This window comes from Babylonia areolata, chromosome 4, assembly GCF_041734735.1.
Source record: "Babylonia areolata isolate BAREFJ2019XMU chromosome 4, ASM4173473v1, whole genome shotgun sequence".
Taxonomy (NCBI): Eukaryota; Metazoa; Mollusca; class Gastropoda; order Neogastropoda; family Buccinidae; genus Babylonia; species Babylonia areolata.
Window position 1 is genome coordinate 52,641,039 of NC_134879.1, and position 14,649 is coordinate 52,655,687.

General features: G+C 38.2%; 1 protein-coding gene and 1 long non-coding RNA gene across 11 annotated transcripts in view; one reads left to right on the forward strand and one right to left on the reverse strand.

Moving 5' to 3' along the window:
- Positions 1–379: 379 nt before the first annotated feature.
- Positions 380–14,649, reverse strand: part of LOC143281300 (ral GTPase-activating protein subunit alpha-1-like) — a 99,092-nt gene continuing 84,822 nt past the window's right edge. For 8 of the 10 annotated variants that reach the window (XM_076586467.1, XM_076586472.1, XM_076586471.1 and 5 more), the window contains one exon: positions 380–9,329. In XM_076586467.1, coding sequence (XP_076442582.1) covers positions 9,157–9,329 — 173 coding nt within the window. In that variant the 3' untranslated portion in view covers positions 380–9,156. The remainder of the gene's footprint in view (positions 9,330–14,649) is intronic. The other 2 variants (XM_076586473.1, XM_076586470.1) reach the window with 1 other exon arrangement.
- LOC143281741 (uncharacterized) lies at positions 10,867–11,825 on the forward strand. The gene is made up of 2 exons (XR_013055162.1): positions 10,867–11,329; positions 11,611–11,825. It is a non-coding gene; the product is annotated as an uncharacterized LOC143281741 (long non-coding RNA).

Here is a 14,649-nt window from a genome sequence, read left to right on the forward strand (position 1 = left end):
TTGTATCTGCATGTGCATCTGTGTGCATATCTCCCTCTACAACTTGAAAATTTGGAGAAACAAACACAAATTTGTTTATAATCAATGACACATTCTCAGGGAAACCAAAAACTGTTTGACTTCACTTGCTGTCTTGTAGTGACCAATTTCCAGATCCTTATAATGTGTATTAAGTTTGTAAATGTGATTATTATGTTCATCTGTCATGTAAAACTGTCATTTAAAAAAAAAAAAAAAAAAAAAAAAAAAATATATATATATATATATATATATATATATATGAAAAACTGATGTTTTTGACAATGAAAAATTGGTGCAACTGTTACCACCATCCATACTAACCTAAACACTTCCAACACAAAGACAAAACAAGAATTCATACAGATTACTCACTTGTTTAATTTGTTGATTATTTTTTTGAAACTGCCATGGATTATAAAAATAACATCCAGATACAAATAAATATGAACAGAAAGGTTGTATATATATACACAGAAAGAATGACGCAGGGTCAAAAATCACATGTTACAGAACAGTTTATCATACTTTCATCTGTAATGACTTCTTTCATGCACTTCATTCAAGTGTCATCACCTAAAAACACTTACACACACACACCAGGCTGTTGAACACAACTATACCACCAAAGGCCTGAACAAACAATCTATCTTTTGATGTAGACGTGGCAGCTAGAAACATTTTGACTGACAGTCACACCTCTTCACACTGACACAACTTGATGAAGAACAGACGGAGACTTTCACATGCCAGAATGGGGTTTCCTGTGTAAAATAGAATATTTTGTTATCTGTAGTTCCATATGTTTGAAAGCTTCAGTGTCCTGATACATCATTCCATGTGCTGGAATACAACAATATAAAATGAAACTAATGAACAACTAAAGTATCGTTCAGAGACTCACATTTAATTTGAAGTGGTATGACACAAGAGATTAAACCGACAATGGAATTGAATTCCATATCACAATGCTAGCGTATGATATGACATTGATATATATATGTGTGTATCTCCCTGCTTTAAGTCACACTCTAGTACGCGATGACTATGGTAAAACACCACTACCTGACATGACATCAGACATATCCCATGACACAGATATGCAGCTCCAGGTGCAATAGAATTTGTTACTGTGACACCAACAAAAACAGTACAATTTGGTCGATTGGTAAGCTTTGCATACCAGTGATATAAAAAGTATGGAGCTACCAGCCTTCCCCTTCCCTTGCCTCCAAATCCCTTCCCCTGAGTTTGCATTTGTTGATTGATTGAAAATCACCTGTCTCAAATTACAACTTTTTTCTATGTCAAAATTTAAGTCACAGAGGCATTTTTCAACCTTTTGTTTTTTCTTTTTGCTGAAAGTACCGTAAGCTGCTATTTTAAGTAGGTGATTAAAAACAATCTCCCAATTCCAAAACAATCACTCGTTTCCTATTGAACTTATCATTTCTTTTCACAAGCATTAAAACATGAACACTCACATGCACACAAAAGACATTACATACTATATACCTAACTCTTTTACCTTTGTATGCCTCCTAAAATCACTTATTCCCTTGTCAATATGATCCACAATCACACAAAACATGGTTCTCATCACTGTTTTTACATTGTAAATGTTGCAATGCAAATGTTGAAAATAGAAAGCTGAAAGCAAAATGAAATAAATTCAACATGAGTAATAATCACAATTATACTGTACTTTACTGGCTCAGTGTATCACAAGTCTGATCCTCATGCCTGAACACACACACACACACACACACACACACACACCACACACACACACTACCTCACATGTGCATACAAACACAAACATATACATACAAACTCACATACACATGTGTATACACACACATGTGGGAGGTCACACACACACACATACACACCACACAAATTAGCACACACACATACAAACTCACACATAAACTTATAAGCACACACACAAACATACACATACCATACAGATTCACACACACACACACACGCACACAAGTCAAACACATAACCACAAAAACAAATAGACAATTATCTTTTTTCTGCATACACACACCCTGTCTCAATTCTGCGACATGTTGCACACTCATCTCTGAACTATTTAAACATGATATGCTCAGCACATGTCTTCCCTCCCCCTTCCCTGTCATTGCCCACTACCCCCCTCCACCTCAAAAAAGAAAAGAAAATATGTAATTCAGTTCCTGGTTGTATACCGCCTCACTTTCTCTTTCAGTTCCATTGCGGGTTTGGGAGATCTTGTACACTTATTGCAGAGAATCATTCAAAGTAAATTATGTGACAACCATACCAGCAACAACTGCAGTCATTCACCACACCAACATCCCATGGGTCTTAAAAATAAATCAATCAATTAATTCATCTTTAAACAAATAAACAAAAAAGACAGGAAAATACAAAAACACTAGCTATACTTCTAGATATTACCCACTCTGACATCCTATAGCGCTTTAAAATAACTAAATAAATAAACAAATCTTTAAAATTAAAATAAAGAGAAAATAAAGAAACTACAGCAGATATACCTGTAGATATTATCCACATCTACATCCTATATTCAAGAAAAGTAAAAAAAAAAATTAAAAAAAATTAAAGACAAGATTTTCTTTTTTAATCAGCAATTCTCTCACACATCATCCAAACCTGCAATCAATTGCTTTCCTTACGGAAAAAACACCACAACAAAATGAAAACAAACAACAAACATTTGGACAATTTATATATATATATGTATACATATATAGTGATACACAGGAGAGTACTTTTTTTTTTACATTTTGCACCAGTTAGATCAAACAAAAATATAATATATACGCCATTAGACAGCCCTCATGACTTGCTCGTCATGGAGTAAGCTAACACAGGAAGCGATCAGCCAAATGTTTTCAAACTGTGTGTACAATCCTCTTTGTTCCAAGGACATATGACAAGGCTGCAAACGCTACAGCTGGGATATGCTGCAAAACACTGGGGAAAACTGTACAAACAGACTGGGGGAAGGGGTGCTTACTTTACACAATATCCAATGTTGGCCTGAGAGTATCACATTGCACGTTGAGGAAATGACTGCAGGAAGGGTGGTGGGGTAGGGTGGGGTGGGGAGTGGGGGGCTGATTGTGGGAGCATGCTTGAGAGAATGGCTCTTATGCGTGGCACAGTTCTGAAAACTGGCCACGCAGACTGACGTCAATCTACCTTTACAAATTCTCACCAAGTTGTTAAGTGTTTAATATTATTACTGTTATCATCATGGGGAGGAAGCGTCTCCGATCACTTTCCAAGCTCTCTCCATACAGATATATGCAAGTTTCTGAGAAGTTATCAAAATAAAATCTGAAAAGGAAAAAAAAAAGAAACGAAAAAGAAAAAAGAGAACAACAGAAAAGCTTAATAAAAAAACAAAACAAAAAAACTAACGATCACCCACCAATCTTTAAAACCAACAACACATCATTCTGTAAAAATGAAAATAGAAGTAAAATCAGCAGCAAACACCTTGCTTTGTTGAACTCTATACATACACTATTTCAATGTTTCAAACATGGGCATGGACACAACACATAGTAGCAGCAATGATGATCAGTTTTTCACTGGTTTCAATATGCTAACTTCTACTACAATCCAATGCTTAACATCTGGTGTCTGTCAGCAAAATCTGTGCTCAACTGCCAAAACCAAACACAATGCAGACACCCACGCTTTCTCTCTATCTCTCTTAAGCATTGCGCACACTACACTCTATATATTTCCCGCAACAAATGCAGCAAAAATTAAATATGGCAGTGTTTCTTCATAATGAATTTTCTGCTGAACTTGGCGACTTGGGTTACTATCAAACCCGTTCAGATTATGAGCGCAATGCCATTTCAATGATTATGATTCCACATTTAACCCATAGCTTTAAAATGCTGCTAAAAAAAAAGACACACACACACACACAAAGAACAACCCCCCACACACCCCAGAAAAAAAATATACATATATATTTCTAAATAAGTCAAACACACTCACACATCCAATTCTTTCAGATTCATTAATTTACCACACTCCATCAATTAAAACTTGTGGTATTATAAAACTTGCAATAAGCTGTTCCCTCATAAGACATCAGTCAAATGATATGGTCATCAATTTATCATGGTGCTGACAGCAGAAAACAGTACCCATACTCCCTGTGTTCTGTGTTTTGTTTTAATCCTTCCTCAACAATCTGCATGACATACCAGTCATCACACGACCAAGGACCATCACAATGAAAAGCAGTAGCTGTTCATCTGCTGTGAAGAATAAAAGATGTATACAAAAAAATAAACATAAAAAAACAACTGATTTTAAGCACAACCGCCCCATCCCCCAAAAAAACCAGAAACACAATTTCTTCAAGCAAACAGTACGATGACATTTACTGAATATATCACGATAGAAGATGGAGGGGATGGAATTACTAGGTTCTGCAGCTGAAGTTGGCAGTTCATTATTCAGAAAATACTACCCTATTCCATAAGCTTCATTCTCTGACTATGATGACTCACATTTCCACACAGATGTATCTTCAATCAACTTTGAAAGCAAGACCATGGTTATTCACCTTGCCCAGTCATGACAACCCTTTTTAGGTGGGTCTGCTGATGTTGAGACATTAGGTCTTTTTTCTGATGATGTGTGTTTGGGCATTTTTACCCATGAAGTCATGGTCGCATTCACCACACAGTATGGAAAATGTTTTTGTCTCCCTGGCTTTTGTCGTTTGGGTGGACAAGTAGGATTTCTGGTGCTTTGGAGTGCTTGAGGTCGATTCTTGCTTCTGTTTAGGTTTTGTTGTTGTTGTTGTTTTTCCAAGTAGTTTTTTTGTTTTTGTTTTTTTGTTGTTGTTTTTTTTCTTTTTTTGACAGTCACAGAGAAAGCCTGCAAAGTGAAGACTGCTGCAGGTAAAAACATCTTTATTCCTGATAGATGGCGTATTCAGGAATCCGTACTCATCAATTAAACACTAACCTGGCACCATTATCAACAAATTCCAACTGTTGTATTGAGACAAAATATTCAGAAAATTTTTTTTACTGCAATGCAATATTTAACAGAGAACCAACTGCAACTAAATGTAAACTACTGTGGTTCATTTGACAAAAGGTAATTGTAGAGCATCGTGACAGATCAACATCTCTTGTGCAGAATTAAAACTACCCACACTAAGCTCTTTCCAAGTCTGGCCTTAACCCATTCAACCTCTAGGAGTTTACACCCTCAGCAGGCTTCCCTGCCATACCCATGCCAAAAAATGCACAAAATAAACTCAAAGATAACGAGTTTTTCCTCTAAATTGACATGTGTGGAACACAGCTGGAAATACTGTAGAAGTTTGTTCCCTTTGCTAGCTGATTATGTATATTCAGGAAAATGGAAACCGTTTTAATGAAACAAACTTTGATGCCCTGGCACTGGTTGAGTGCGGGGCTAAAATGAGTTAAAACTTACCTCTTTCCAAAACAGTTCTCCTCCCCCACCCTCTTTTTGCCCATTGTCTCACCTGATGTATTTCTTGTAAGGTCCATCCCTGTGTTTCAGAGTTATGCATGCTTGTGAAAGCTGGATGTGAAATCGCTTTGATTTTGTTTCAACACAAGACTCAGAGCCATATAAATATATTCATTTATAAATAAAACATATTTCAACTGCGTGCCAACACTGTTAACAGTCCAGAAATACCTGCCATCAAAATATTCAAGAGTTATGATAACTTGTAAAATGCAAAGTAAAGAATATCATATAAGTACACAGACTATCGCATCTGTAAAACAGAAATATAAGTGACAAAATCAGAAACAACTGCCTCCATGTTCTTTTGCTTGTTCAGAAAAGATTGGGGAAATAATTTTTTTGTACATGTCTCTGTAATTCACAGATAGTTTCTCTTTTTATTGCACTATTCTGACACAGACATATAATATACAACATTAATGATTGCAACTGCTGATAAATGAGAAGATTCATTACCATCAATGAAAAGTTTTGTTTTTTTTTAAATTACTCAGATTATTGACATTTACATATATTCATTTATATATACATGAAATAATACGAGAAACAACTGCAACAACAATAAAGAACAAATTTTAGTGTGCATCAGATTTGTTAAATTCAGTGAATGCTCACGACCACATCAATGCACTATTTCATTTTCCCAATTCCCCAAACTGTGTTTTCAACATCCATTCTGAACTGTTTGCCAACAAAATCCTGAGATTTTAACACACACACACACACAGAGAGAGAGAGAGAGAGAGAGAGAGAGAGAGAGAAACACACACATACAAAGCTGTTTTTTCATACATATCTACAAATAATCGGATATTCTCAGACTCCCGTGAACAAATCTCAGTCACAGACTCAATCCTTAACTTCAACTGATCCTACAGTCATATATGATAACATGGTGATAGTGGTAGTGTTTACTTTTACCACCACCCCCACATCTACCCCCCTCCACCACTTCTTTCTTTTCAGACCAGAAATGTGTAGCTCACCTTCTGGTCAATAAAGGACAGATATTTTACCAGTGCAGAATCCACATCCACTGACAGAGCAACTAAGTAGACCAAGACCTGTCAAACGTGTGGGAGTTTGTAGTCCTCAGTAGTACGTGGTCAGTATCCCTGCCTGTCACGCGGGAGACCGGGGTTCAATTCCCCACCGGGGAGGCTTTTTTTTTTTTTTCTCAAGGCCTGACTAAGCGCGTTGGGTTATGCTGCTGGTCAGGCATCTGCTTGGCAGATGTGGTATAGCGTATATGGATTTGTCCGAACGCAGTGACGCCTACCTGAGCTACTGAAACTGTGGGAGTCATCAAAAAGGTGACATCTCCATTTCAGTCCTGAATCACCTCCTTACCATGGGTAACACTGACTGTTAGCTGTCAGTCCTCAGTGTCACCAGACCATGGTCCGTTCAGGGTATGACCACGTTCTATCATGTTATTCCTCACATGCTCAAATACAAACAAGTCTTAACATATAAACATATAACTGTTCGTTCTTCTTCTCATTCATTAGATGGACACCCCAGTCTCCGCAATGAAGGCAGCTGTATGCTGCAGGTTCTCTATACAGCCATAGAGCTTCCTGTATATAATTGCTCCTTTTTCATCCTAACATTCTTTCTATGAAGAACATGGACTGTTCTCCCAAAGTAGATTGCATCAACATACTTTCTACAGTACAACGCCTTTCTCTTCTCCTTTTTTTTTTGTGTGTGTGTGTGCCTGTTTTCTTTTTCTCTAATTATATGTAAGCGTGTTTTGTTCGTAGACATGTTTGTCATGTCTGTAGCTGTGTATGTGACTTTTCTGGGGAAGAATTAAGCCTCTTCACAGCCATATATTCTTTAAAAAAAAAAACATGCACTATATGCACCAAGAAGAACTAGCACCCTGACAGTTTAACTGGAGACCTTGTGGTGGAGGGAAAGGGACAAAGACAAATCCCTTCTCTGATCTGATAAAGAAAAGAAAAAGGGAGACTTGCTGCCTTGTGGCACGATTCTTTCTCACTCACTTCAGGCACGGGGTGCAATCACCAACTAGGCTGTTCTCCCATGTCAGTACTGGGTGGAAGCAGGCGCCACACCCAGCAGGACCCTCCCTAATACTGTCATTGTCACCAGGGTACCCCCACCCCACACCACTGACGATGCACCCTTTCACCTCTCTCTGCGCAGACAACAGAGAGGCCACACTAAACCTCTGAGCAGTTCAATACGAAAGTTAACACACCGGTAATACTAATTAAGTCTTCTGTGCTGGGTTGCACAAGCGATCCCAGCTTCAGTCTACGGTAATTCCACAGACTCAGGAAAGCTCTTGACCCTTGGCAAAACTTTTTTTTTTTTTTTTTTTTTTTTTGCTACCCCATCATGTGCATCATTTCAATGGCATTATTCCCTTGTCACTCAATCCAAATCTCCCATACACGACTACACCCGGGTCCATCTGTTGCAGTCCCAGAGCCAAGAATTTTCTCAAGTCTGTGCTATGAAAAGTTCTTGATGCTAAGCAAAACTCAGCACTGCTAAGATTGCCGGTGCAACCCAGACCCAGTCTCAATGGCTCTGGAGGTCGATACAAGTCCAGAAGTCAGGGCTGAAAACATCAACTGGTAACCAATGAACGGGGGGAAAAAATATTTGTGCACTTTCACCAGTATCAATACTGAACGGACAGTAACAATGTCACACAATCAACACAACAGATGGATGAAAAATGAACACAGGCACACCAAGCTGTGTGTTCTGGTTGGTTCTCTACCTGCATACAAATACCTTCACTCCAAAGAGCTTGGCCAACATGAAAGCAAACACATATCATATTCCAGTCTGCTGCACCATCACTAAGGTCCACCGAAAGCTTCCTTGACATGAAGAAAACACAACAACAATCTCATATGCAAAGCAAAATGAACACCACAGAATTTGTGACAACATACACTGTCTTGTCTAACTTCCGCAAGTTTGTTATATACATGACATCACAGCCATATTTATTTCATTGTTTCAAATTCCCATAACAACCTCCCCCCATTCCACATTCCCCAAGCCCTACCCTCACCCCACAAAAAAGGAGTTATTTCAAGATGCAGCACACTGTCAAACAGTAGCAACAATCATGTGCAAAATGTGACTGATATGATTTACTAAAAAACCACAAAAAAACCCGTTTCTACCTGTCTGTTCTCCACACATCTGTATCTTGACAAATATGGAGGGTGGGTGCGGAAGTTTAAGCCTTATCTTCCATTCTCTGTCCCTTCCAAAATCCACAAAATCCAACAAAATAAAGTGTCTATTCTTCACAAAACTAACAACCTCTCCTTTCTTCTCTTGCCATCATCATCATCATCATCTACCTTGGCAGTAAATGTCTGCACCACGCCACACCACCACTCCTGGCACAAATACCACAAATGTCGTCTTCAAAGAATCCTAATCGATGAATCCAAAGTCAAAACAGTTTCACAATTTTCCAACGGATGCAAACATAGATGCGTACGTCCTTGACCAATGGGGCTGGGGCTATGGGTCAGGTTGGGTCAAGAACTTTTCAACAGCAGCAAAGTGCCCCAGGTGTCATTTTTTGGGCTTGCTGCCAGAGTTCTTGGGGCTGGTGGGGGGGCAGAGCATCTCCTGGGAGAGCTTGGATCCTGACGACGACTTGCGGGACTTCATGGACAGACGGCGAGCGGTGCGGGTCAAAACGTTTGGTCCGCTGTCCGTCATGTCACGATAGCTGGGGTCACTGCCTGCATACCACACACCACCAACATTACAATGCATGCACGTACTGAATCAATAACTGACTGATTAACCAATTAACTGAACAATGCATGCACTGAAACAATTAATCAATACCTGATTGATTAATGAATCAACAATGCATGCACTGAAAGAATTAATAACTGATTAATTGATTAATTAACTCTTCTTTTTTTTCTTTTTCTTTTTTTTAACTGTCTTGATAGAAGCCGAATCACTAAAATTTCCCAATGCGTTTGGAAATTGTTTATCTACATGTAAGGATTTTTTTTCAAATTCATAATTCAAATCAAAATATACATGTACACACGTTCCTAAAAAAATATATAAATATATGTTACAATTACACTGATTATGAAGTATTATTCATTAACTAATATCACTTCAATAATATCTAAATATCTTATATCTAAAAACAGAATCTGTGTTCAGAAAAATTAAACATTTTTCCTTTTGATATGGTGTTATTTCAATAGCTTTGAGCCATTATGAACGGGTTGTTTTATTACTATGTGCACATGTAATTTTTATTTTTCATTTTTTTCTCAGTCACAGGATCACAGCATGCCAACCTAAAATATAAAGCCTAAATGGTCTGATTACACATTAAAACCTTTTAAGCATAAAGTAGCAAATATTAAACCAACAGACATAAGGTGAGATGACGAAAAAGTCTTCACACTCCTGAAACTTTAATCTACCAACTGTTTTCTAAGCTTTTCTAAGCAATATCCTACCAAAAGATTTAGAGCATTAACCCACAAGCCTTTTTTTTTTCCTAAGCATCATCACACTATCAGTTTTCTTGCCATTATCCCACCAACTCTTTTCTGAGCATTATCCCACACTTTTCTGAACACCAACTATTTCCTAAACATTATCCTACTGTTTTATAGGCATTATCCCACAAAGTTATTTTCAGAGCACCAACTGTTTTCTGAGCATTATCCCACCAAAAAATCGTTTCTGAGCATTATCCCACTAACTGTTTCTGAGCAACAGACATTCTATGAGCATTATCCCAACAACCATTTTATTAGCATTATCCCACCAACAGTTTTCTAAACATATCCACCAAACCATTTCTGCACTTTATCTTGCCGACACTTTCTGAGCACCTGCCATTTCTGAGCATTATCCCACCAACCATCCTCTGAGCATTATCCCACCAATAGTTTCTGAGCACCTGCCATTTCTGAGCATTATCCCACTAACCATTCTCTAAGCTTTGTCCCACCGACAAGTTTCCTGTTCTGGCCGTTACCACGCACACAGTGTGCCATTATCAACCTTGTCACTTGGCATGTCAGTATGAACCTCTTCACACGGCAAGCCATGATGAACCTCATTACATATCACTATGAACCCCTTCACACAGCATGTCATTATAAACCTCATTACATATCACCATAAAGCACTTTACACTGCATGTCATTATAAACCTCATTACATATCATTATGAACCTCTTTACACAGCTACCATTATAAACCTCATTACATATCATTATGAACCTCTTTACACAGCTACCATTATAAACCTCATTACACATCACTATGAATCTCTTTACACAGCATGTCATTATAAACCTCTTTACTTATCACTATGAACCTCTTTACATTTACACCGCATGTCATTATAAACCTCATTACATTTCATTATGAACCTCTTCACGCTGCATGCCATAATAAACCTCAATACATATCACTATGAACCTCTTCACATGGCATGTCATTATAAACCTCATAACATTTCAGAAGGAGCCTTGTCATATGGCTTACCACTATGTACCTCTTGACACAGTCATCTCATGCCATAAAAACCTCATCACAAGCGTGCCTTTCTCAGACCGGTCACATGACATGCCACAAAAGATCACATTCCAAATACATGCCATTCTGATTCTGAGCTCCTCATCGACAAGTGCGCCATTTTAAAGACAGCCTCCCAACAAATACGTCACTGTGGTCCTATTCCTGGCCTTTTAAAGTCTTAACTCCCGAGAGCAAGGTTTCTGTTGCGCCCCTTTTCTCTGCATTCAAATTTTGTATTACGTGTAGCTGACACATTTTGTACTTTCCAAAGTCAATTCAGGTCTAGATTGGAAGCTGCTAGGCAAATCTCGCTCTCTGCCATAAATGAAGCCAAACCGTAGCTTTATTAGGCTTTTATTTTGAATAAACCTTCACCGACGTCACAATGTCAGACTCTGGTGAGAAACTGGCTTGATTCAAATCGCCCGCCATTTATAGTCCGGTTCAGGCTTTAAGGAAACCGGCTCCAACCCCTTCAAATTAGCTCTGTTCTGAGGACACCACCCTCTCAACCTCTCTCCATTCTACCTTACTGAAAGGCGGCACACCCAGTCAACAACTTGCAACACAACTGTCAAGCAACACAACTGTCAAGCAAAAGCATGTCATTATCCACAGAAAGGTATTAGAAATCGGTTTCCTGATAAATAAAATCAAGACAAAAAAAAGAAGCACATATGTGAAGTGTGAGCTGTATTACTCAGATGTGTCTGAACACCCACAAGTACCTGAATGCCTGTCTTTGTTACTGATGGACCTGACTGGTGTTTCGGACTTCACTTAAATTTCACCCAGTTACTTAACATCCAATAGTGGTTTCCTTAAATTTCACCCAGTTACTTAACATCCAATAGTGGTTTCCTTAAATTTCACCCAGTTACTTAAACAACCTAAAGTGGTTCCCTTAAATTTTGTCCAGTTACTTAACAATCGATAGTGTCACTTTTTTTCCACTTAAAATCCAAGCCTGCTCCCAATTCCTGACCAAACAGATTAAAACTCCTGATACACAATACAACGACAATAATATCATCATCATTACCATCACCACCACCACCAGCATTTTTTTTTTTTTTTAAATCATTCCTTTCTTTCTTTTCTTTGATAATAAACAAAGAAAAAAAGGAGGTGGGGGGGGGGGGGGGGGAGGGGAGGGGAGGGAGAGCACATTAAAAACTAAAAACATACACAGATACAAATAAATAAACAAGCATCTTAATGAAAAGTTACTACAAAATCATCAACAACAACAACAAAAAAAAACCCTTTCCTTTGACAAAACCACAAATTAGGTATTCAAAAACAGCAAGAGCAAACCATACATGCAACAACTACACGTGTGCTGCTGCCAAATGGCTGACTCTCAGGAAGGCCACGACAGTTTAGAAATGACACTTTTCAGTACATGCTATCAGCACAGTCAGTTCAAAGGAAATGACAGAGATGCTGAAGGAGAAAGGGAGGGAGGGATGGGAGAGGGAAATGAAACAAAGAAAGAAAGAAAGACAGAAAGAGTGAGAAGGGGAGAAATTAGTGTGGAGACATCTGAGATGAAATATAAGATCCACAAGTACAGATGCAGAGATAGAGAAAGTAGAGAACAGTACGTCCCGAGTCACCGGTACTGGTGCATCAAACAACAGGACAGTCAAGTACTGGTTAAACAGCAGCGGTGAAAAGGACAGCCAAGAGCTCAATGCAAAGCAGGCTACACATGATCCATCAACACAACTCAAGCTACACTGTAGGCATTGGCACCTACACACCAACAGCATTCACGCTACACAAACATGGCATTCTCAAAATATGAGAGAGGGGTGTTGGGAGTGGGGGTGAAGTTAGAAGGACTGGGGTGGGGTGGGGTGGCAGTGGAGGAGGAGGGGGGGGGGGGGGGGACTGATTTGAGAGGGGCTTGGGGGTATGAAACTGACTGAAAAAGAAAGAACAGAAATGCACAACTCCACTGTCAAGACAGAACAACTTAAATTCTCCTCACTGAGAGAGAGAGAGAGAAAAAAAAAAAAGAGAAAAATAAAAAAGACACATAGCCATTGCTTCATCCACCAACATACTTTTGTGTAACAATGCACAGCAAACTTTCATACATCTTACTGTATCAAAATTGCACTGTACAACGCTGCAAGACACATCGCAACATATCACACTGCACTATTTTGCAATGCATTGCATTGGATTGAAATAATTTCTATTCCAATCTGTTGTTTTGTATGGTGAAGCAGAGTGAAATATGTCACAAACGTACTGCACTCTGTCATGTCTTGAAGTGATGCTCTTTATTTCACCCCTACACCCCCCCTCTTCCTTCTTTTTTCTTCTTTCTTTTTTTCAGTTTCCAATATTCTGAAGAGTGCTCTCTTCTCTCCCCCCCATGCCCCAAGAAAAAAAGGACGCACTGCCACTGACTGAATGGAGCTTTACTATCTCTCAACCTCACCTCCTTTTTGCTTTTCTTGCTCTGTGATATACCCAATGGATGTAATTTTCATTTTACACACATGCAGAGAGCGTGCAAGTCCACAGACCAGTTTATCATCCCCTAGACAGTTTCTTTTGACCAACTTTACAACTTAAAAGAAAAAAAAAAAAAAAAAAAAAGAGTTTGTTCAACATTTATGCACAAATCAACTGAAGCATGACAACAAATTTGAAATCAAACTGAAGAAGAACAACAAATTGTAACAACTATTAGGACGTGCCGCATACTGGTTAACATTCAACTCACCATCTCTGAAAGCACGAATTTCGTACGAGTTCTTTCTCCTCCTATTGTGCAGCTCCATGAACTTACAAAACATTCTACATGAATACAATACAATACTGTACATGAGGTGAATTGTAGAATATGATCGTGTCTTAAGATTAAAATAATAAAAACAATAAAAACGCTGACACCCCCTGTCCCCCTAGCCCCCCCCCCCAAAAAAAAACAACTCACAATAAAACAAGACACATGCATATGATCATGCACTGTGATGAATCAGTGTCCATCAAGCAAATCCATGGACACAGTAACATAAATGCACATTCAATAAAAGAAAACAAAAAAACGTGAACAACAACAACAAAACTCCGTGTGACAAGTGATGTGATGGTGTGAATGGGTTAATACCCAACAGATGTGTGTCAAAATTTGCAACAAAAAAAACAAGAGGCAAGGCCTTCAAGACTCACTTGTGATACACTTAAAAAAAAATCCAAGTTTTTTATATATTGAGTATAATTTCAAAATGTAATGTTTAAGATGAGAAAGATCAGTTTAAAGCAAATTAACTCCCCTAGCATTAATTACAGAGTACTTTCCCCTTTTTACTATCTACACCAAAACGTTTGCAAAATAAATAAATCTTCCATGCTTAGCAAAAGAAGTTCCTGTTTGAACAAAAAATGATAATAATGACTACTCTTGTTGTTGGGTCAGAATATCAGATCAAAGTGCCAAGTTTAGAGAATACAAAAAATATAAATATAACAGTA